This window comes from Lichenostomus cassidix, chromosome 20 (assembly GCF_008360975.1).
Source record: "Lichenostomus cassidix isolate B80296 chromosome 20, HeHo_3.0, whole genome shotgun sequence".
In the NCBI taxonomy this organism is placed as follows: Eukaryota; Metazoa; Chordata; class Aves; order Passeriformes; family Meliphagidae; genus Lichenostomus; species Lichenostomus cassidix.
Genome location: NC_139500.1, coordinates 7,222,652 through 7,237,593, shown reverse-complemented (window position 1 = coordinate 7,237,593; position 14,942 = coordinate 7,222,652). Strand labels below are relative to the sequence as shown.

The 14,942-nt window shown below is 46.8% G+C and overlaps 1 protein-coding gene across 6 annotated transcripts; it reads right to left on the bottom strand.

Annotated features, from left to right (window-relative positions):
- Window positions 1-110: 110 nt before the first annotated feature.
- TPX2 (TPX2 microtubule nucleation factor) lies at window positions 111-14,824 on the bottom strand. Of its 6 annotated transcripts, none has more exons than XM_085079192.1 (18): window positions 14,463-14,824; window positions 9,152-9,301; window positions 8,767-8,892; window positions 8,472-8,580; window positions 7,800-7,931; window positions 7,251-7,301; window positions 6,990-7,112; window positions 6,412-6,545; window positions 5,940-6,097; window positions 5,331-5,502; window positions 5,064-5,202; window positions 4,389-4,605; window positions 4,066-4,164; window positions 3,259-3,435; window positions 2,994-3,140; window positions 2,339-2,450; window positions 1,505-1,692; window positions 111-1,056 (listed from the first exon to the last, which is right to left on the bottom strand). In XM_085079192.1, the coding sequence occupies exons 2-18, from the start codon at window positions 9,252-9,254 to the stop codon at window positions 946-948; spliced, it is 2,298 nt and encodes a 765-aa protein (XP_084935318.1). In that variant the 5' UTR covers window positions 9,255-9,301; window positions 14,463-14,824; the 3' UTR covers window positions 111-945. The 6 variants fall into 6 exon arrangements, with proteins under 6 accessions (XP_084935318.1, XP_084935317.1, XP_084935316.1 ...); XM_085079191.1 differs by lacking the exon at window positions 14,463-14,824 and adding an exon at window positions 14,040-14,177; XM_085079190.1 differs by lacking the exon at window positions 14,463-14,824 and adding an exon at window positions 13,905-14,033.
- Between the last annotated feature and the right edge of the window lie 118 nt (window positions 14,825-14,942).

The following is a 14,942-nucleotide window of genomic DNA, read 5'->3' as shown; positions in this document are numbered from 1 at the left end:
AATTTCCCTTTCTCCCCCTCTGCTCTAAACAGCACAACAGCAGCAAGCAGCCCTGCTCATATGTGCTCCAGCAAGATATAAAGGTAAGAAATCAGAGCCCAATACTAAGGTAAGAAATAATTATCAAAACTTTAATCTAGATGTGTCCACTTTTTACAATGCCAGCAGTTTTGTCCTTCAGCACATTTGAACACTTGGGCTATATTTAGCTCTGCTCACTGCCCAAACTGGCCAGAGATGGGTAGTTGATGGCTCTGTAGCCAAGAGACCTGCACTGGCAGGAGCTGGGGCAGCAGCTCACAGCAAGTCACTTGACAGTTAAATGGTTCCCCAAATAGAAGGACTTCAGCTATAAAACAGCAAGAAGGTTTAATGCTCTAATATACACAGAGAACTACTTTAAAGCGTGGGCAAGATTTATATTGGTGTTCATCTAAACATCAACAAGAAAGGTCAGACCTGTGCTGCACTGGCTTGAAGGAACCTCACATCACTTAACACAATTCAAGCTTAATGCAGACTAAAAGGCTAAACAACAGACACTTGAAAATAGCACTTAGTGTACAAACAGAAGGCAGCGCTGCCAGATGCACACATCTGTGCAGTCAGTCTTTACCAAAAACTCTTCTGCAGGAAAGGGCTTCAGCCCACTAGCCAGAGACAGCGAGCAGATTAGGAATTTTTATTTAGTTAGGTAAAAAATATCTGTATGCAGTATTAAAACTTACTTTAGTCTCTAGAGAACATGGGGTCTGGATATGCAGCAAGGCCAGGAGGCCCTGCTGGGATGCCTTGGGCTCAGGTGGAGTTTAACTACTCAGTACAACAACGGAACCAAGCATAGGAGTTCAGACTGAGCAGTCATGGAAAAACAACTGCTCCCTCTCGCCTACCAAGAGAGGGGAAAGGGATGGGATCTCCTTCCTGTTATCACATGGGTGCTCATCAGCACCGGAATCTATCTGAGAAGTTGGGAGACTTTGGTGTAGTCAGTGGCTGATCACTGGGCTTTACTTCTACGCTGCGATATTTGCGTATTGGGTTTGCCTTGTGAACCTGTAAAAAAATAAATATCAGCAAGGGCAAAACAAAACAAATGGTTGCAGTTATGATGAAGCTGAAGTTTGCAGGTGAGCTGTGGATAAGGTGAAGGCAAGCATCTGCCTGAGACCACCACACCACCCTGGGCACTGGTGTGAGATACTGGGAAAATGCACAGCACATGTTGAGGTTGTGGGTTTTATGAAGATCATTCTGCTCTGACAATTACATGCATACAGCTCCAAAACTCAGCCATCTCAGCACAGCTGCCTCCTTTGTTTGCATAATTTTGTAGGTTTGGGTTTTTTTTAACCAGTTGTGAAGTTAGTGAGTCATCAGTTTGCAAAAGGGAGCCTTGAAAAGGCAGTTTTAACACAGCTAAACAGTGGTATTAGCCCCTTAAGGATATTCCCACATTCCTTTGGGTTACTTTACAGCCCTTGCTGAGAAACAGCTCACTTACCATTTCTTGTCTTAGCTTAGCAACTTCTTCCTTTTCACGCTCCTCTTCTTGCTGCCTGATCTGCTCCTCATACCTCTCCCTTAAGGCTTCTGCTTCTGCCAATCGCTTTTCAAATTCTTGCCGTTCTTTTGCTCTTCTTTCTGTTGCCAGCTCAAAGCTTTCAGGAACTACAGAACCAGAAAGGCTCTCTAAGTTTAGAAATAGAGGAGATAACATTGGTTCAAAGACAGTCAGGTAAAGCAGAGCAGTACTAGTGTCAATGGAAGCCTCCCTTTGGAGAGCTTCCCCTTGGCAAAGGTGGTTAAGAGATACCTCCAGGCTTCAGGAAAAGAGAAAACTTTACTCCTAGACGTGAGCAGTGTTAATGCAGACGTCATGGGTGTTCTCATGGGAGGGAGCAAGCACACAATTGTTAGCATAAACAAGTTTTTGGCTGGTTTTATGCCCTACAAATCTCAGCCTACCCAAGCAATAGATGCCTTCATCTCATTAGAAATGGAAGGGAAAGAGTGACAGAGCTGCAGAAATGCCAGCTGTCTCTGCAGGGAGCTCCTCACATTCTCAGTACCCTTATCCTGAGCTGGCACACATCAATCATCTGCCAATTTCAGCAGAGCTGCTAAATACAGCTGCCATGCTGGAGCAGGACAGGGGGGCGGAGAGGAAATCCCCCTGCTCCCAGGGGATACAAGCTGTTAGGCAATTAGTTGATTAAATGCAAGGCACTATTGGCTGTACTGATGAAGAAGAGGCAACAGCCAGAAAAAACATCACTTAATTGCATCAGTTCTGAGCCATCAGCCAAGCTTGTGTAGCAAGTATTTGTAACTCTACCTGATAGCATCTTATGTTCCTTTTTGGGCACAAAAGGCTCCTGGTACATCACTGTGTTGGGACGAGCTTTAAAACATGCTGCCTCTTTCTGCCTTTTCAAGTCTTCTTTAAGCTGCAAGAGAAGAGAGCACTTCAGGTGCTTCAGCACTTCAGATACCATCTCCCCATGACCCAGACTCCAGCACTCCCTACACTGGAAAAGCCATGTTGACTTACTCAAATAATTTCCATATAAAATTACATTAAAGCCAAAAAGTGGTGTTGCTGCCTGACAGCTGCTTTGCCAATAATAGCCAGAAAAAAAGTTTCAGGTATCCACTGCAGAGTTCACATGAGAAAAGCAGTATATTATTTATGTGTCAATAAGTCTCTGGAGATAGCAAAGGGATTCGGCTGCATAGAGCAGCTGCTTAGAAAACACCCCACAGCTGTTTGTACAATTGTGGTAAATCTCATCATTTACCACAAAGTGAGACTAAAAAAACCCCATTGACCTATCATTAACCCACAGCACAAGTCTCATGCCAAGTACAGAAAAAATTCTTGCCCAAACTGAGCTACTGATTCAATTCAAGCAGACTACACTTTCTGTAGTCAACCACAATTCCACCAGCTGCTTTAAGTCTGGTCAATCCCATTATCCTTTTCATCCTACCTGCTGTTTCCAGCTCTGGAGCTTGGCAGCTCCCCGTTCATCCACCTGCAGATGGAACGGTTCAGGCTGAGTTGGGGTTTTGACCTTCTTTTCTGGCAGTTTCACTTGGTCAAAGTAAGGCAGAGGCAGCGCTTTGAACTTTGGCACCTGAAACAAACAACTCAATATTTCTTGTCCTTTCCTTGGAAGTTTAATAGACAACAGCAAATCCTGCCACACTCTTTTTACTGAAGGAATGGAATCCACGGCAGCTCTTAATTCTTACCTCTTCCTTCTGTAGTTCTTCTATTTTTTTCTCTTTTTGTATTTGTCGCTCTCTGTCCCGGGCATCAAAAGAGAAGGGACAAACTTCCACATGCCTCTGCTCTGGCATTTTGGGTTTGAAGGGCACTCCATAATGTGGCATAGGATTAGCTTTGATCACAGTCACCTCCTCTTTTTCCTAAAGGGAGATTAGCATTAGGATCTAATTTTTGACTTTTGAGAGACTGCAGCTCCTGCCAAACAAAGCCACAAAGAGCATTGAACAAACTCCTTTAATAAGGGGCACAGCAGGGTCAACCAAACAGGGGACATTACAAAAATGAGCAATCTAAAAAGTACCAATTTACTGGTATCCTGAACCACAGGCCAGTTCTTCCTTTTTTGAAACCAGTCTTAGTTCCAGTACTCATCTAGATAAGACTGTAATTAATATCCTCTTCACAAGAGGGAAAGGAAGAAGGATGTGATGCTTTTAGAATCCTGCCCCCCACCTTGGGGAGAAGAAAGGTCAGAACAGGGAAGGAAGAGAAATCTAAGCAGTTCACTTTCTTCATTCATAGCAGCATCACCTAAGAAACACTCATCAGCACCCTTGCATTTAAATTATTTCAGTTTGTATGTGAATTCTGAGATGAGTAGCAATAACCAGATTGATTGAAAGGAATGGCACAGGCAAAGGTGACCAGTGGAGGAACTGCTCAAAGGAGGGAAGGGGCTTCCAGCCTCAGAGCATCCCAGACACATCCAGAGGCATGGCAGGCGCTGCAGTGGGACCTGGGCCTGGCTCCAACCTCATCACAACTGTTACCTTTTCTTCCTCTCTGCCAGACACACGGGTTCTGCTTTTCAAGGTGAAGGCAGGAGACTTGGGGACTGTAACAGGAAGTGCTTTCTTCTCTGGAACACCCTGTTCAGAAGAGCCAGTAAGGAGTTACCCAAGGCCAAGTGCCAAGAAAACGCTGCAGAGAAACAACCTGACAGCACAGGATGTACTCAGTGCAGTTCATACCTAGTGACAGACACTGTTTACCAAGAAGATTAAACACATAATTCAACAGAGCTACAAACATTTTAAATCTTATTGCCACCTGAGGCCTAATTCCCAAGCCTGGGTGTTATTAAACTTCTTACCACAATATCCTCCAGGATTTTTGTGGGACATGGCCTGGAATGGAATGTGAAGTGCTCTTCCTCCTGCTGCTTCTTGCTCTCACGCTCTTGAATCCTTTTTTCTATTTCCAACTGAAAGCCAATGGGTTGGGTGAGCTCCTTCACAGCGGGTTTCTTGGGCAGCAGTGGCCCACCCTCAAAGATTTTGTGATTGAGTTCTCGTGCTTTGAACTTGTACCTACAGAGGAATGATGGAGACAGTCAGCAGTATATTGTACATTGAATGTTAGTGTGCAGCTCTAGTTAGCAATTCTTCCTTTGCCTTTGAAACAACAAGACTAATAAGGAAAATCTTATGGATTGTCCTTCCTAGAAATCCAAACCTTTGCTTGCTGGAAAGCTTTGAAGTGCTCACAGGCTGCATTGCTATACTGGGTTTGCTTTACTCATCATAAGCTGTACTCAACCCAAGGTCAGCTCTCTTAAGAGCACTTTCTTCAAAATGAATTGTCTGTATTTCACTTCCCCACAAGCAGAGATATAGAATTATGAACAACCTAAAGGAATCTCAATGGTTTATGTTACTCATTCTTTTACAAAAAAGGGTATTCCAGAGAAGTGATATTTTGGTAACTGAAATATATTTCCAGTGTGGTTCAATCATCCCCTGGAGAACTAGAGCAAGCCTTTACTTACTGTTGAATTTTCTCTATTTCTTCTGCTTCTAACTCTGCTGCAGTTTTGCAGGTGACAGGTCTCAAGCGCTGCTTTGTTCGGAGCACTGGTGTTTTGGGGTGTGTGAGCCGAGCCTTTGCCGGCTTTCCTGAAACTGAAGCTACAGATTAAATTAAGAGACCAGCAATTAATGGCAAAGCCTGCAACAAATACAGGCCATTTGCTCAGAGTAGTCAAAATATCTCTTGCTCTACCACCACCTCTGTGGACACAGCCAGGACCACTTACCTTCATCAGATTTCCTGCTCCTCAAATGGTAACGAGGGGGTGTGCGTTTTTGGAATGCTTCTACCTGCTCGGCAAAGGACACATATTCTGTTGTGGTTTCTTCAAGTTTTCTTTTGTTTCCCTGGGACAGATTGAAAGGTTTGGGGACAGTGGGTCCCTTCGGCATTCGCACCTGGAGACAGAAAAGTACAGTCAGTGTGGCCAGCAAGCTTTGATGGTATTTCCCCACTGATGCACAGTATCTGTCCCTTCCTCTCACTGCAAAGGAGGTAACATGTATACTGCAAAGGATGTAACAGTTCACATTAAGCACAAGTGTTAACAGTCTGAACAGGCAGAAGTTATATTGGGAAACTGTATGGAGCAGAAGATTAAAGCATGAAGTGGAATGACTGGAAGATCTGACATTAAAGGGCTTATTTTTCTACAAGATTTCTTTCCACTCTTGTGGCAATGCAGACACACAGGAAGTTTACAGTCAGGTTTGCACAACACCTGCCTCTCCTGTGGTAACCCCTCTGTAGGTCATCAGCCTAAGCATTGCACAAGCAGCAGGGAGGTGATGGCAAAAATCAGTGAGCTGAGTGCTGGCAATACTTTGGCTCTCACCGGAGAAGGGGGATGCTTCCTCAGTTCTGCTGCAAAATCCAGCTCCTTGTACTCATTCCCAGACTGGCTTTCCACATTCTGTTTAATTCTATTCTCCGTGCAGAAGTGGAAATCAATTGGCTTTGTCACTTGAGCAACAGGTCTCTTCACAGGTTGTCCTAAAGGAAAAGAACATGTAAGGACTAAAAGCCTTTTACAGTGGGGTAGGGGGAGGATTTGTGGAAATTAAAAAAACATTTAACTTCTAACAACTAGGTAAGTTTTTAAAGAACTCATCTTTAACCTTTCAAAACATGACATAAGCCAAATACACTTGTTTCCAGGAAGGTCAGTGCCTGATCTATGTTAAAAGGCTCCTTATATTTATTGCAAAGTCTGGAATGTTTGTTTTCAAAGGTACTTGCACAGCTCTGTACAGTGCTCTCTAGCTGAGCCCCATGCAGCTTCATTCTGCCATTCAGGCAGAGCCCACCTGCTCCAGCAATAGCTGCTTTCAGAGACTCCTCGTTCTTCTTCCGCAGCTCCATAACTTCCTGCTGCAACTGCTGCATCTTTTCCAGCTCCTGCTCCTCTGTACTCTTCAGCTTGCTAGAAGACTTGTTCCTCCTGCACAAGCACATTAAAAACTAAGATACGCCTTCCTGCTTCCCTGGTTATTAGCATGATGCTAGTTCAAGGAACATGCTTATCTCCAACCTCACTGCAGGAGCATTACAGGTTATAAAAACATCCTCTTTAGAAGAGATCTGCAGATGTGCTTGGGTTTTGTTTGCTCAAGAAATCTCTCAGCTAGCTGCTATTCTGCAGACCCATTTGCTGTGTGCATTCTCAGTCCTTTAGCAACAACTTTTTCCTCAAAAGAAAAGCAAAAAGCCTTTCCTGTGCACAGGTAGAGCTGGTGAAATACATTTCATCCTAATATTGTTGCCGCGGCCTGGTGTTTACTAAATGTGATACCATCACATGCTAAGCTGAAGCTGAAAACATGCAGCCAGGACTGTCACCTAAATCAACTGTGATTAGCAGACAAGTCACAAGAAAGCCACGTACTTCAACATTGTTGGCGTGGAGGGCATGGTCAGTTTGCTTTTCCCTCTCCCTGGGGAGAGGTCAGGATCCTGCAGGGGCTCTGTCTTTGTGGATGCTTCTGTCACCTTCTCTCTGCTGCCAGAACTAAGAAAAAAAAAGTTGTTAGGGCAAACTCCTTGAACTAACTGTGTTCTAAATAAATGCCCACCTGCAGTTCTCACCACCATGCATAACATCCCAACAACACCTGGTGAGGTCTAAGGTATGCCAGGCTGGCCTTACCTCACCCAACGCCCAGGTATAGACCATCCAGTTTTCCCTGGTACTCTAGGGCTGCAGAAGGGAAGACGAATAACTGAGTTTTTGGAACTTCTCAAGAGAAGGGAGGTATACTGTAGGTCATTGAGGTACAGTGGTGTTTCAGAGATCACACTTCAATTTCCTGACCTCAAGCTTATCACCATATGATACTTTAGCGGTTAAGTTAATTTGAGAAATATTTTAGCTGGGACTCTTTCATAGCTAATGATGGCCTGATGACTTCCTGATGGATAAGTCCAGACAAATTTAAAGCTAACTGACAGACACTGAGTAAGGACTAAGAAGGTGAAGAAGGCCATGCTTATTTCATTCACATCCCTACCTCCAAAGAAAGCAACTCCTTCAACATTTACAGCCATTCCTTGTTTATGAAACCAGTATCAGCAACCAGTTCCAGTCACCACCCTCTAACCTTCCTGTAAGAACCTTCTCAGCCAGGTGGAAATCCTTTCCAAAGGAACAGTTGTATCCCTTTTCCCAGCCCTAAATAGAATAACTTGGATGACGTACATTCTCATTTTCTTCAAGGGTGGAACCTCTTCCTTATTATCCAGGGCATTAGCAATTCTCTCTGCTTTGATTCTGCCTGGCTGCTTGCGCTGCTGGGTTTTCCCCTGCTTTGTAGCCAGTCTCCTGCTTGCTCTAGTGTAGAACAGAAAGCAGGGTCAGTTTTCCCATAGATCCAAGGAGACACATGACCTGGATAAAACTTTTTAGGTCAGTGCATCCCCTAAATCCACCATGCAAATTGTGTTTAACAATCCAAATGCAGCATGACTTATTAAAGTTTAACAATCCATAAACTAAATATTCTTTGCTATATATGAGCATGCAGAGCCCCTTGCATTCATATCAAGAATGAGTTCTGCCCAAGTCAGGCAGATATAAACAAAGAAACTTTATAAGCTACTTCAGTTTCAGATATCCTCACATTCCAGAAGCTCCTGGTGCTGCTGAGTCTCATTTGACAAGTATGTGAGACACTGCATTACATTTCCACCCTAGAGACTGTCCCTCCAGCTTAGCCAGCAGATCAGGTGTCCCAATACATGATCTCCATGCTGGAGTACTCCAACCCCACAGGATACCCCAAGAACAGCTAGAACTGCAGATCCTGAGAGCAAGGAACTGCTTAGTTACACCATCATCAATCATCGTACAAACTGAACACAAGTATTTCACCTCTGAGGGGCCTCTGCAGGGGCAGCAGCTCTCCAGGTTACCAGGGACCCAATGATATTCTGAGGGACTGAGTTGGCCTGGGCACATTCCTCTTCACCATCACTTTCACCTGAGAAAGGGACAAGTGTCAGCTCATCTATATATACATATACAGAACAACAACTAAAACCACATGAGACCTTGCAGATAACAGCTTATTAAGATGGCCCCACAAAAGCCAGAGAGAGGCCTTTCCCTTTTGCCAGTGAAAAGCAGGTAAAATTTATTCCCTCCTTGCCACACCATGCCAGCTTACTCATTGATACTTCTTGTGATGGGACAGAAGACAGAACAACATCAGGCTTTGATAAAGCAGGGCTGCTCAGCGAGACCTTTGCCTGATTTTCTGCAGGAGGGACGTTCTCCAGATTGGCCTTTTGGTCTGTAAGGAGAGAGAGATTTTTGCTATTCATACTATGTTAGGAATTGTTAACAATACCCCAATATATAATTATGAGGTTAACAAAGTCAAATTACAGATGACAAAATTTAAATACAAAAAACCAGAACAAAAGAAACCCCATGCTTGATGAATGATGCAGTTAACATGATTGATTGGCACAGAAGCCAGCCCCAAAACAAGGATCACACAGAGTCCTCATCCAATCAGGAAGCAAATCAAGGAATTGCAAGCAACTTACCAAACCAGGAGTCTGCATTGTGTATATCATTCTCACTCAGAGTTGCAAAGTTGATGCAGATGTTTGGGACATCAAAGGAATAACGGGATTCTGGCTTAGACATCTTCACAGTCGCACTGTCCCAAGTCCTCTGCCTGCACCGCTACAGCCCTTTGGACAACAACACCGTGTCAGTGGAATCATCCCTCACCTCTCTTCCTCTGCAGGGTTTCTAAGGACAGGCACTGGGACAGCCTTCGATACATCCCTCCTTCTTGCACTTCACACCTTTGGACAGAACTCCTCATGAGCAATGCAGAGTTTTATTCTACTGCTGATCTGCAACGCTAAGGAGATTTCACCACTGTTGACATTTGCAGGTTTTCCAGAGAGCAATTGATTTGCACTTCTTTCTCTCACCACACACAAAGAAGAGTTCTTACTCTTACAGGATTTACTGAAAGTTGATGAGGTTCTCTCCAGAGCACTGCAAAGCACAGCCTCTCTCTCTCTGAAGGGTTGCAGACAAGAACTGGTGACACAAAGGTGCTCTTCTACAGAATAAATTGATTTTCAAAGTAGGAGGAGGGCTCGGTAGAGCATTGTTACTGGGCAAGCAGTCAGAAGGAGGGCAGTGTCAGGCCCTCCTGCATTCCATAGCACTAGCCCGAGGCTGGCCAGGCTATAAACAAACCGAGCACTATGACCCGTGTCAAACAGTCCCCTGCAGTTAATTAATGGAGCACTGACAGCAAGAGGAGTCCCTGTGTCAACAGGTGATATTAAACTCAAGGGACCAGGAATAAAGCCAGTGACAAAGTTATAAACCCTGAAATTATAACAAAACCTTTCTGCAAAGGTGCTTTTGTGATGCCTTGAACAGCTGTGAGGCAAAGCCCATAAGGATGTTACAAAACACTCCCCTAGGAAATCACCTGAACTTTGCTTTTATGAACCTAAGTAATTCCAAAGCAGCATATTCCTAATCCAGAGAGCCTCAGCCCTAAACCATCTGTCTAGGCAGACCACACATTGTTCAAAACCCAGATGGTGTTTCTCAATAAATAAGAAAATGGTCAAGAGTAAAGAAAAGCACTGTTTAGGGGCTAGCACGCTGGTCACAACCACTGGCCCCCAAGGATAGGTGCACTGAGAAGCCTACAGCTCCCCAGAGCAGAACTGTGATAGATAAAGGGAAGAATGTCATTACAGAAGCACCAGCTACATGGCTGGGAAGATGTCAAGGTAGAGCCCAAAGAAGGCAAACAGAAGAAGTGGAGCCAAAACCAACTGTAACTGAGCTTGAGACACGGCTGGAATCAAATGCTTTCCTACTGCCCTTAATCAAGATAGAATTTCCGTCAACACTTTAGACTTTTTTAAAAATCAAATGCGTCATCTGCATTCTCCCCTCACCCTCTCCAGTCAGAGTCAGAGTTCTGGGCATCATGTTTCACAGCTACTTGTGCCCACTGCCACATTGCTGCAGTTTCCAGCTTTTGACTGTGTAAAGTCCATATTCTTCTACAGTGTCACCACTCTCATCAACCTCATCGCTGGCCCCTTCTCTCTCCCCTCTATCCCAGACAGAAGAGAATAGTCAGGAAAAGGATTGTATCACTGCCTCAGTTTCATACTCTGTTCCTTGAAAGAGACAATAGGGAGGTAAAAGTTATTGTGACTGAACTCCAGAGAGTCCATTTCAGTCAGATGAACTCATGGCATCCACTTCTCAAATCCCTACATATCCTTCAAGTCCTGCCTGGAACAGGATTGGCAGTGAAGCAGCAGTTCACTGAAAGGCATCCTGCTCCTCCGCCCACCGACTCAGCTAGGACAGGGATCAGCCAGGAATGCTCCGGTGATTTAACGTTCCTGTGCCCACCACAAGGCATCTGCAATCCCAACAGGCTCTGCCAAGCACAGCCCGACACCCGCTGCCCACTCCCTGCAGGCATTTTCAAACACCCAGTCGTGATTTTGACAGCACAACCACATTTATCTCAATCCAAAATTCTTTCTCTGCACCGCGGCATTCATCCACCAGAAGGGAGGCGTGGAAATTTTTCCTCATTAATAGGGACGTTCCCTAATTAGCAGGCACTGCATGCATTTCCCTGAGTGTGATTACAGGCACGCTGTAATCCTACACAGCTCGGCGTGGATTTAAAGGGTGACCCTGCTCTCCTTCACATCCATCACCTCCTGTGTCGACACGGGTGTCTGCAGCGAGCCAGCCAGGGAACCCTCACCCCTGTTCTGCAGGATCAGCTTTCACCAGCTTCACAGAGCTGCTGGGACAGGAGAGGAGGATCTGATCTTCTCACTTGCAAAAACACCCCAAATTCCTTTTATAAAGCGACTATTTAATTAAAACCTTAATTTTCTTTCTAGGCCTGCTCTCTCACTGGCCTAAACAAGCCTTCAGAGCAGCACAGCTGTATCCACATGGAGGAATAGGCAGTGGGCTCCTCTGGACATCAGGTTTCTTTTGAGTAACTACACTTTGGCACGTTCCAGAAGAGTGCCTTGGCGTGGTTTAGATTAGTTAGCTTTGAAAAAGGATTACACTAAATTGGAACAAGCATTCCTATCCCAGAATAAGACTGACCCAACAGCAAGTGCAATAGGTATTTTGGAATAACTTCACACCTCGCTCTAATCCAAATTAGCTTTAAAATACTGACACAATTCCATCACAGATGTGTTCAGTGTCTTTTTCTCAATGTAGTTGTGAATTTTGTGCCAAAAGCAGAAACAGCACCCACTGCCTGAACAAAGGAGCCTCCCAGCCATACAGGTCATGGTGTTGGAGATAGGATGCAGCATTCTAAGATGAGAAATCAAGGTCAGAGGGAGAGAGAATGGAAGAGTTTGAGTCTGGGGGAGTAGCAAGGGCAGAAGGATAGTAATAGGGACACAGACAGGTTGTGATAGAACAAGTGGGAATGATTTCAAATTAAAAGAGGAGAGATTTAGATGGGATATTAGGGAAAAATTCTTCCCTGTGAGGGTAGTAAGGCTCTGGCAAGGGTTGCCCAGAGAAGCAGTGGCTGCCCCATCCTGACAGTGTTCAAGGCCAGGTTGGATGGGGCTGGTCTAGTGGAAGGTGTCTCTGCCCATGACGGGGGGTTGGAACAAGATGAGCTTTAAGGTCCCTTCCAGCCCGAATTAGTCATGACCCTAAGGAGAAATATCTGCTCTTTCTTACCACCTTGCAATGTAGATAAGACCCTGGTGAACTGGAGATGATGCATTATCACAACACACCACTGGAGCATCACAATTTATAGATGTTACTTATGGCAAATTCCAACAGGATCAAAAAGCAGAAAAAAAACAACAGACATACAAGAAGGCTATTCCAAGTTACATCAGCAGATAAACACAAAGCCAGCTGATCCACATGCCTCAGAACCCAAGATAGGCAACCAGGAATAGGCAAGAGAAGCTTCCCTAAGGCTGAGGCAGCTGCATGGGAATGTGCTCCAGCAATTCCAGAGCCTTCTGCTGGGCTTCAACACCAGCTGCCACTTACAGGATGCTGCACTAACCAGGCAGCTTTAATTCAGCCTGGCAGCTTCTTTATTGTCCTTTAACACAGAGTTTTTCATCCCTTTTATTTGGATAATAATCCAGATGAAGTTCCTGAATGCTTTTCAGGGGTTAATGCATAAACTGGAGCATTAGAAAGGGCTGGAAACTGCCCCTCTGTACCTACAGTCCTGTCACCAGAGCCATGTAGGAACCATCCCACCACAAAGCCACCTGAACTCCCTCTGCAGCATGCCAGCAGCTTCAGAAAGTCATCCTTCATCCTTGGTTTTCCTTGAGCAGGGTTAAATGAACCCTTACACTCTGGATCTACAGCTTCTCCCTCCTCTCTCATGCACCTTACTCAAAGTTCAACTGGGCTTTTCCACAGCACAAAATCAACACTGGATTCACCATCCTCCAGAACTGAGACAACACTGCTGCTCCATCATTTAATGCTCAAATTAGGAGGCAAAACTTTTAACTCTCCCCAGGGAAGAGCTAAGCTCGAAGAAAGCTCTGCAGACCACCCCGACCGATAGTTAAGGGAAGGGCGATGTGCTGACACAGCCTTTGCTCTGCTAACGGCCCAGACCCACCCGCATTCCCAAAAATAAACAGCCCTGACATCTCATGCTCCCTAAAAAAGATCCCACAAGTTTCAGAAGACATGAAGATGGGACATTCTAAGAATAGATGTTCAAGGAAAAGTAAATTATTTTTAGCTAGTATAACTTCAACTAATTGTTAGATTAAGTTGAAGGTCCGCTAGTTTAAAAAAAGCCCCGCATAAAAATAGCTCTCCTAATGCTTTTTCTGTTACTTGAGCCAGGTTTTGCCTGGTTTGCTTCCCTCCTTTTTCTGGGAAGCAGCATTTGAACTAAGAAAAAGTAACAGAGCTTTTCATCGTAAAATACACTGTTTCATCAGATTTCGAGATCGTTTAAAGACTGAAAACTTTATTTCACTCCCGAGGCACCCACCCCACCGTAAGGCACACGTCCGGCATTCCGGTACCGCAATGCCACCGGGAGAGCGGGACTCCCCCGCCACGGCTCCCCCCGCTGCCGACCGGAGGCTCAGCTCCTCCGGGGCACAAGGGGCTCGCGATCTGCCCTCAGGGCTCCGTTACGAGCCCGCCCGCCAGGCACCGCGACAGCGGCTCCGGTGACGGGAGGAGCGGCCGGAGCCGCCTTCCGCCTCCGTTTCCCAGCCGAGCCCTCGGCCCCTTTACCGATACCTGGGCTCGGAGTAGGCCCGGAGAACAGCCGCGTCGCCACGGCCTCAGCGACCCGACCAGGACGTGGGGAAGGGCTGCGGGCCAGGGAAGGAGGGGCGAGGCCAGGGGTGTCCGGCCGGTACCCACCGCACTCACCTCAACACCGCCGCCGCCCCGCGCGGCGCCTCTGCCGCTGCCGTTAACGGATTTCAAACGGGGCTCGGCCGTCCGAACCCACCAATCAGCGCCCGGCGCACGCCCCTGAGTGCGCTGATTGGCCGGGCCGCTTGAGGACCCGGATAAGCAGACCCCGCGCGACGCTCTTGTGGTGTGCCTGCAAAGCCTGCTGGGAAATGTAGTACGTGCTCGTAGAGCGCCGCAATGACCGGGCGAGAAACGAACCACAACACTCATAACGCACTGCGGGCCAGGCTAGGCCAATCAGGAGAGGAGGCGCTTTAAGTGTCGTTGTGGAAGGCCTATCAGCGGCTGGCGGGCGGTTCCCCCGGCGCGGTGTCAGCTGGGGCGGCCGCGGGGGCGGGCCCCGGTGCTGTGGCTGTACCAGTGTCCGCTGCCTACCTTCCACCCGCTGCTCCTCAGCAGATCAGCCCTTCTGACTGCTGGGCCCGGGGAAGGCGGCTTTCAGCGCCTCGTAAGCCAGACCAGGTTTCCCGATGCTGCGAGGGGAAAGTGCCCTTTGCACAGTGGCGTTACCGACCCCCGGTGCAGCATAATCTTCCCCGTGGCCGTGGGAAAGGACGGGCAGCCAGCTGCTAACGGCGGGGCAGGCCCCGGCTGCCACAGCCGCTTTCACTGCACCGGCACTGCCCGCATCAACCTCCGCTCACAGCTCGGCCGCGGGCTCCTTGAGAGAGACAAGGTTATGTGGAAACACATAACTCCTCAAGTCAGCCCCGGACTTCTGTGAGGGGACGGCGGCCGTGTCGGCAGCAGGGCCGTGCCTGCAGGGCGCACCGGGAGGACAGGCCGGAGCTGCCCTCGCCGTGGCCGGCAGGGGGCGCCAGAGCCCAGCCCTGCACCCGGCGTATTCGCGCCTGC

What these genes read in the sequence shown, in the direction of transcription:
- TPX2 (XM_085079192.1), bottom strand. Translation starts at nt 9,254, where the DNA reads ATGTCTAAGCCAGAATCCCGTTATTCCTTTGATGTCCCAAACATCTGC. An exon ending in GAGCAGGAAATCTGATGAAG is followed by an intron (nt 5,203 to 5,330) that starts GTAAGTGGTCCT and finishes TTTAATCTGTAG; the next exon opens with CTTCAGTTTCAGGAAAGCCG. An exon ending in TCCAGAGCTGGAAACAGCAG is followed by an intron (nt 2,451 to 2,993) that starts GTAGGATGAAAA and finishes CTTCTCTTGCAG; the next exon opens with CTTAAAGAAGACTTGAAAAG.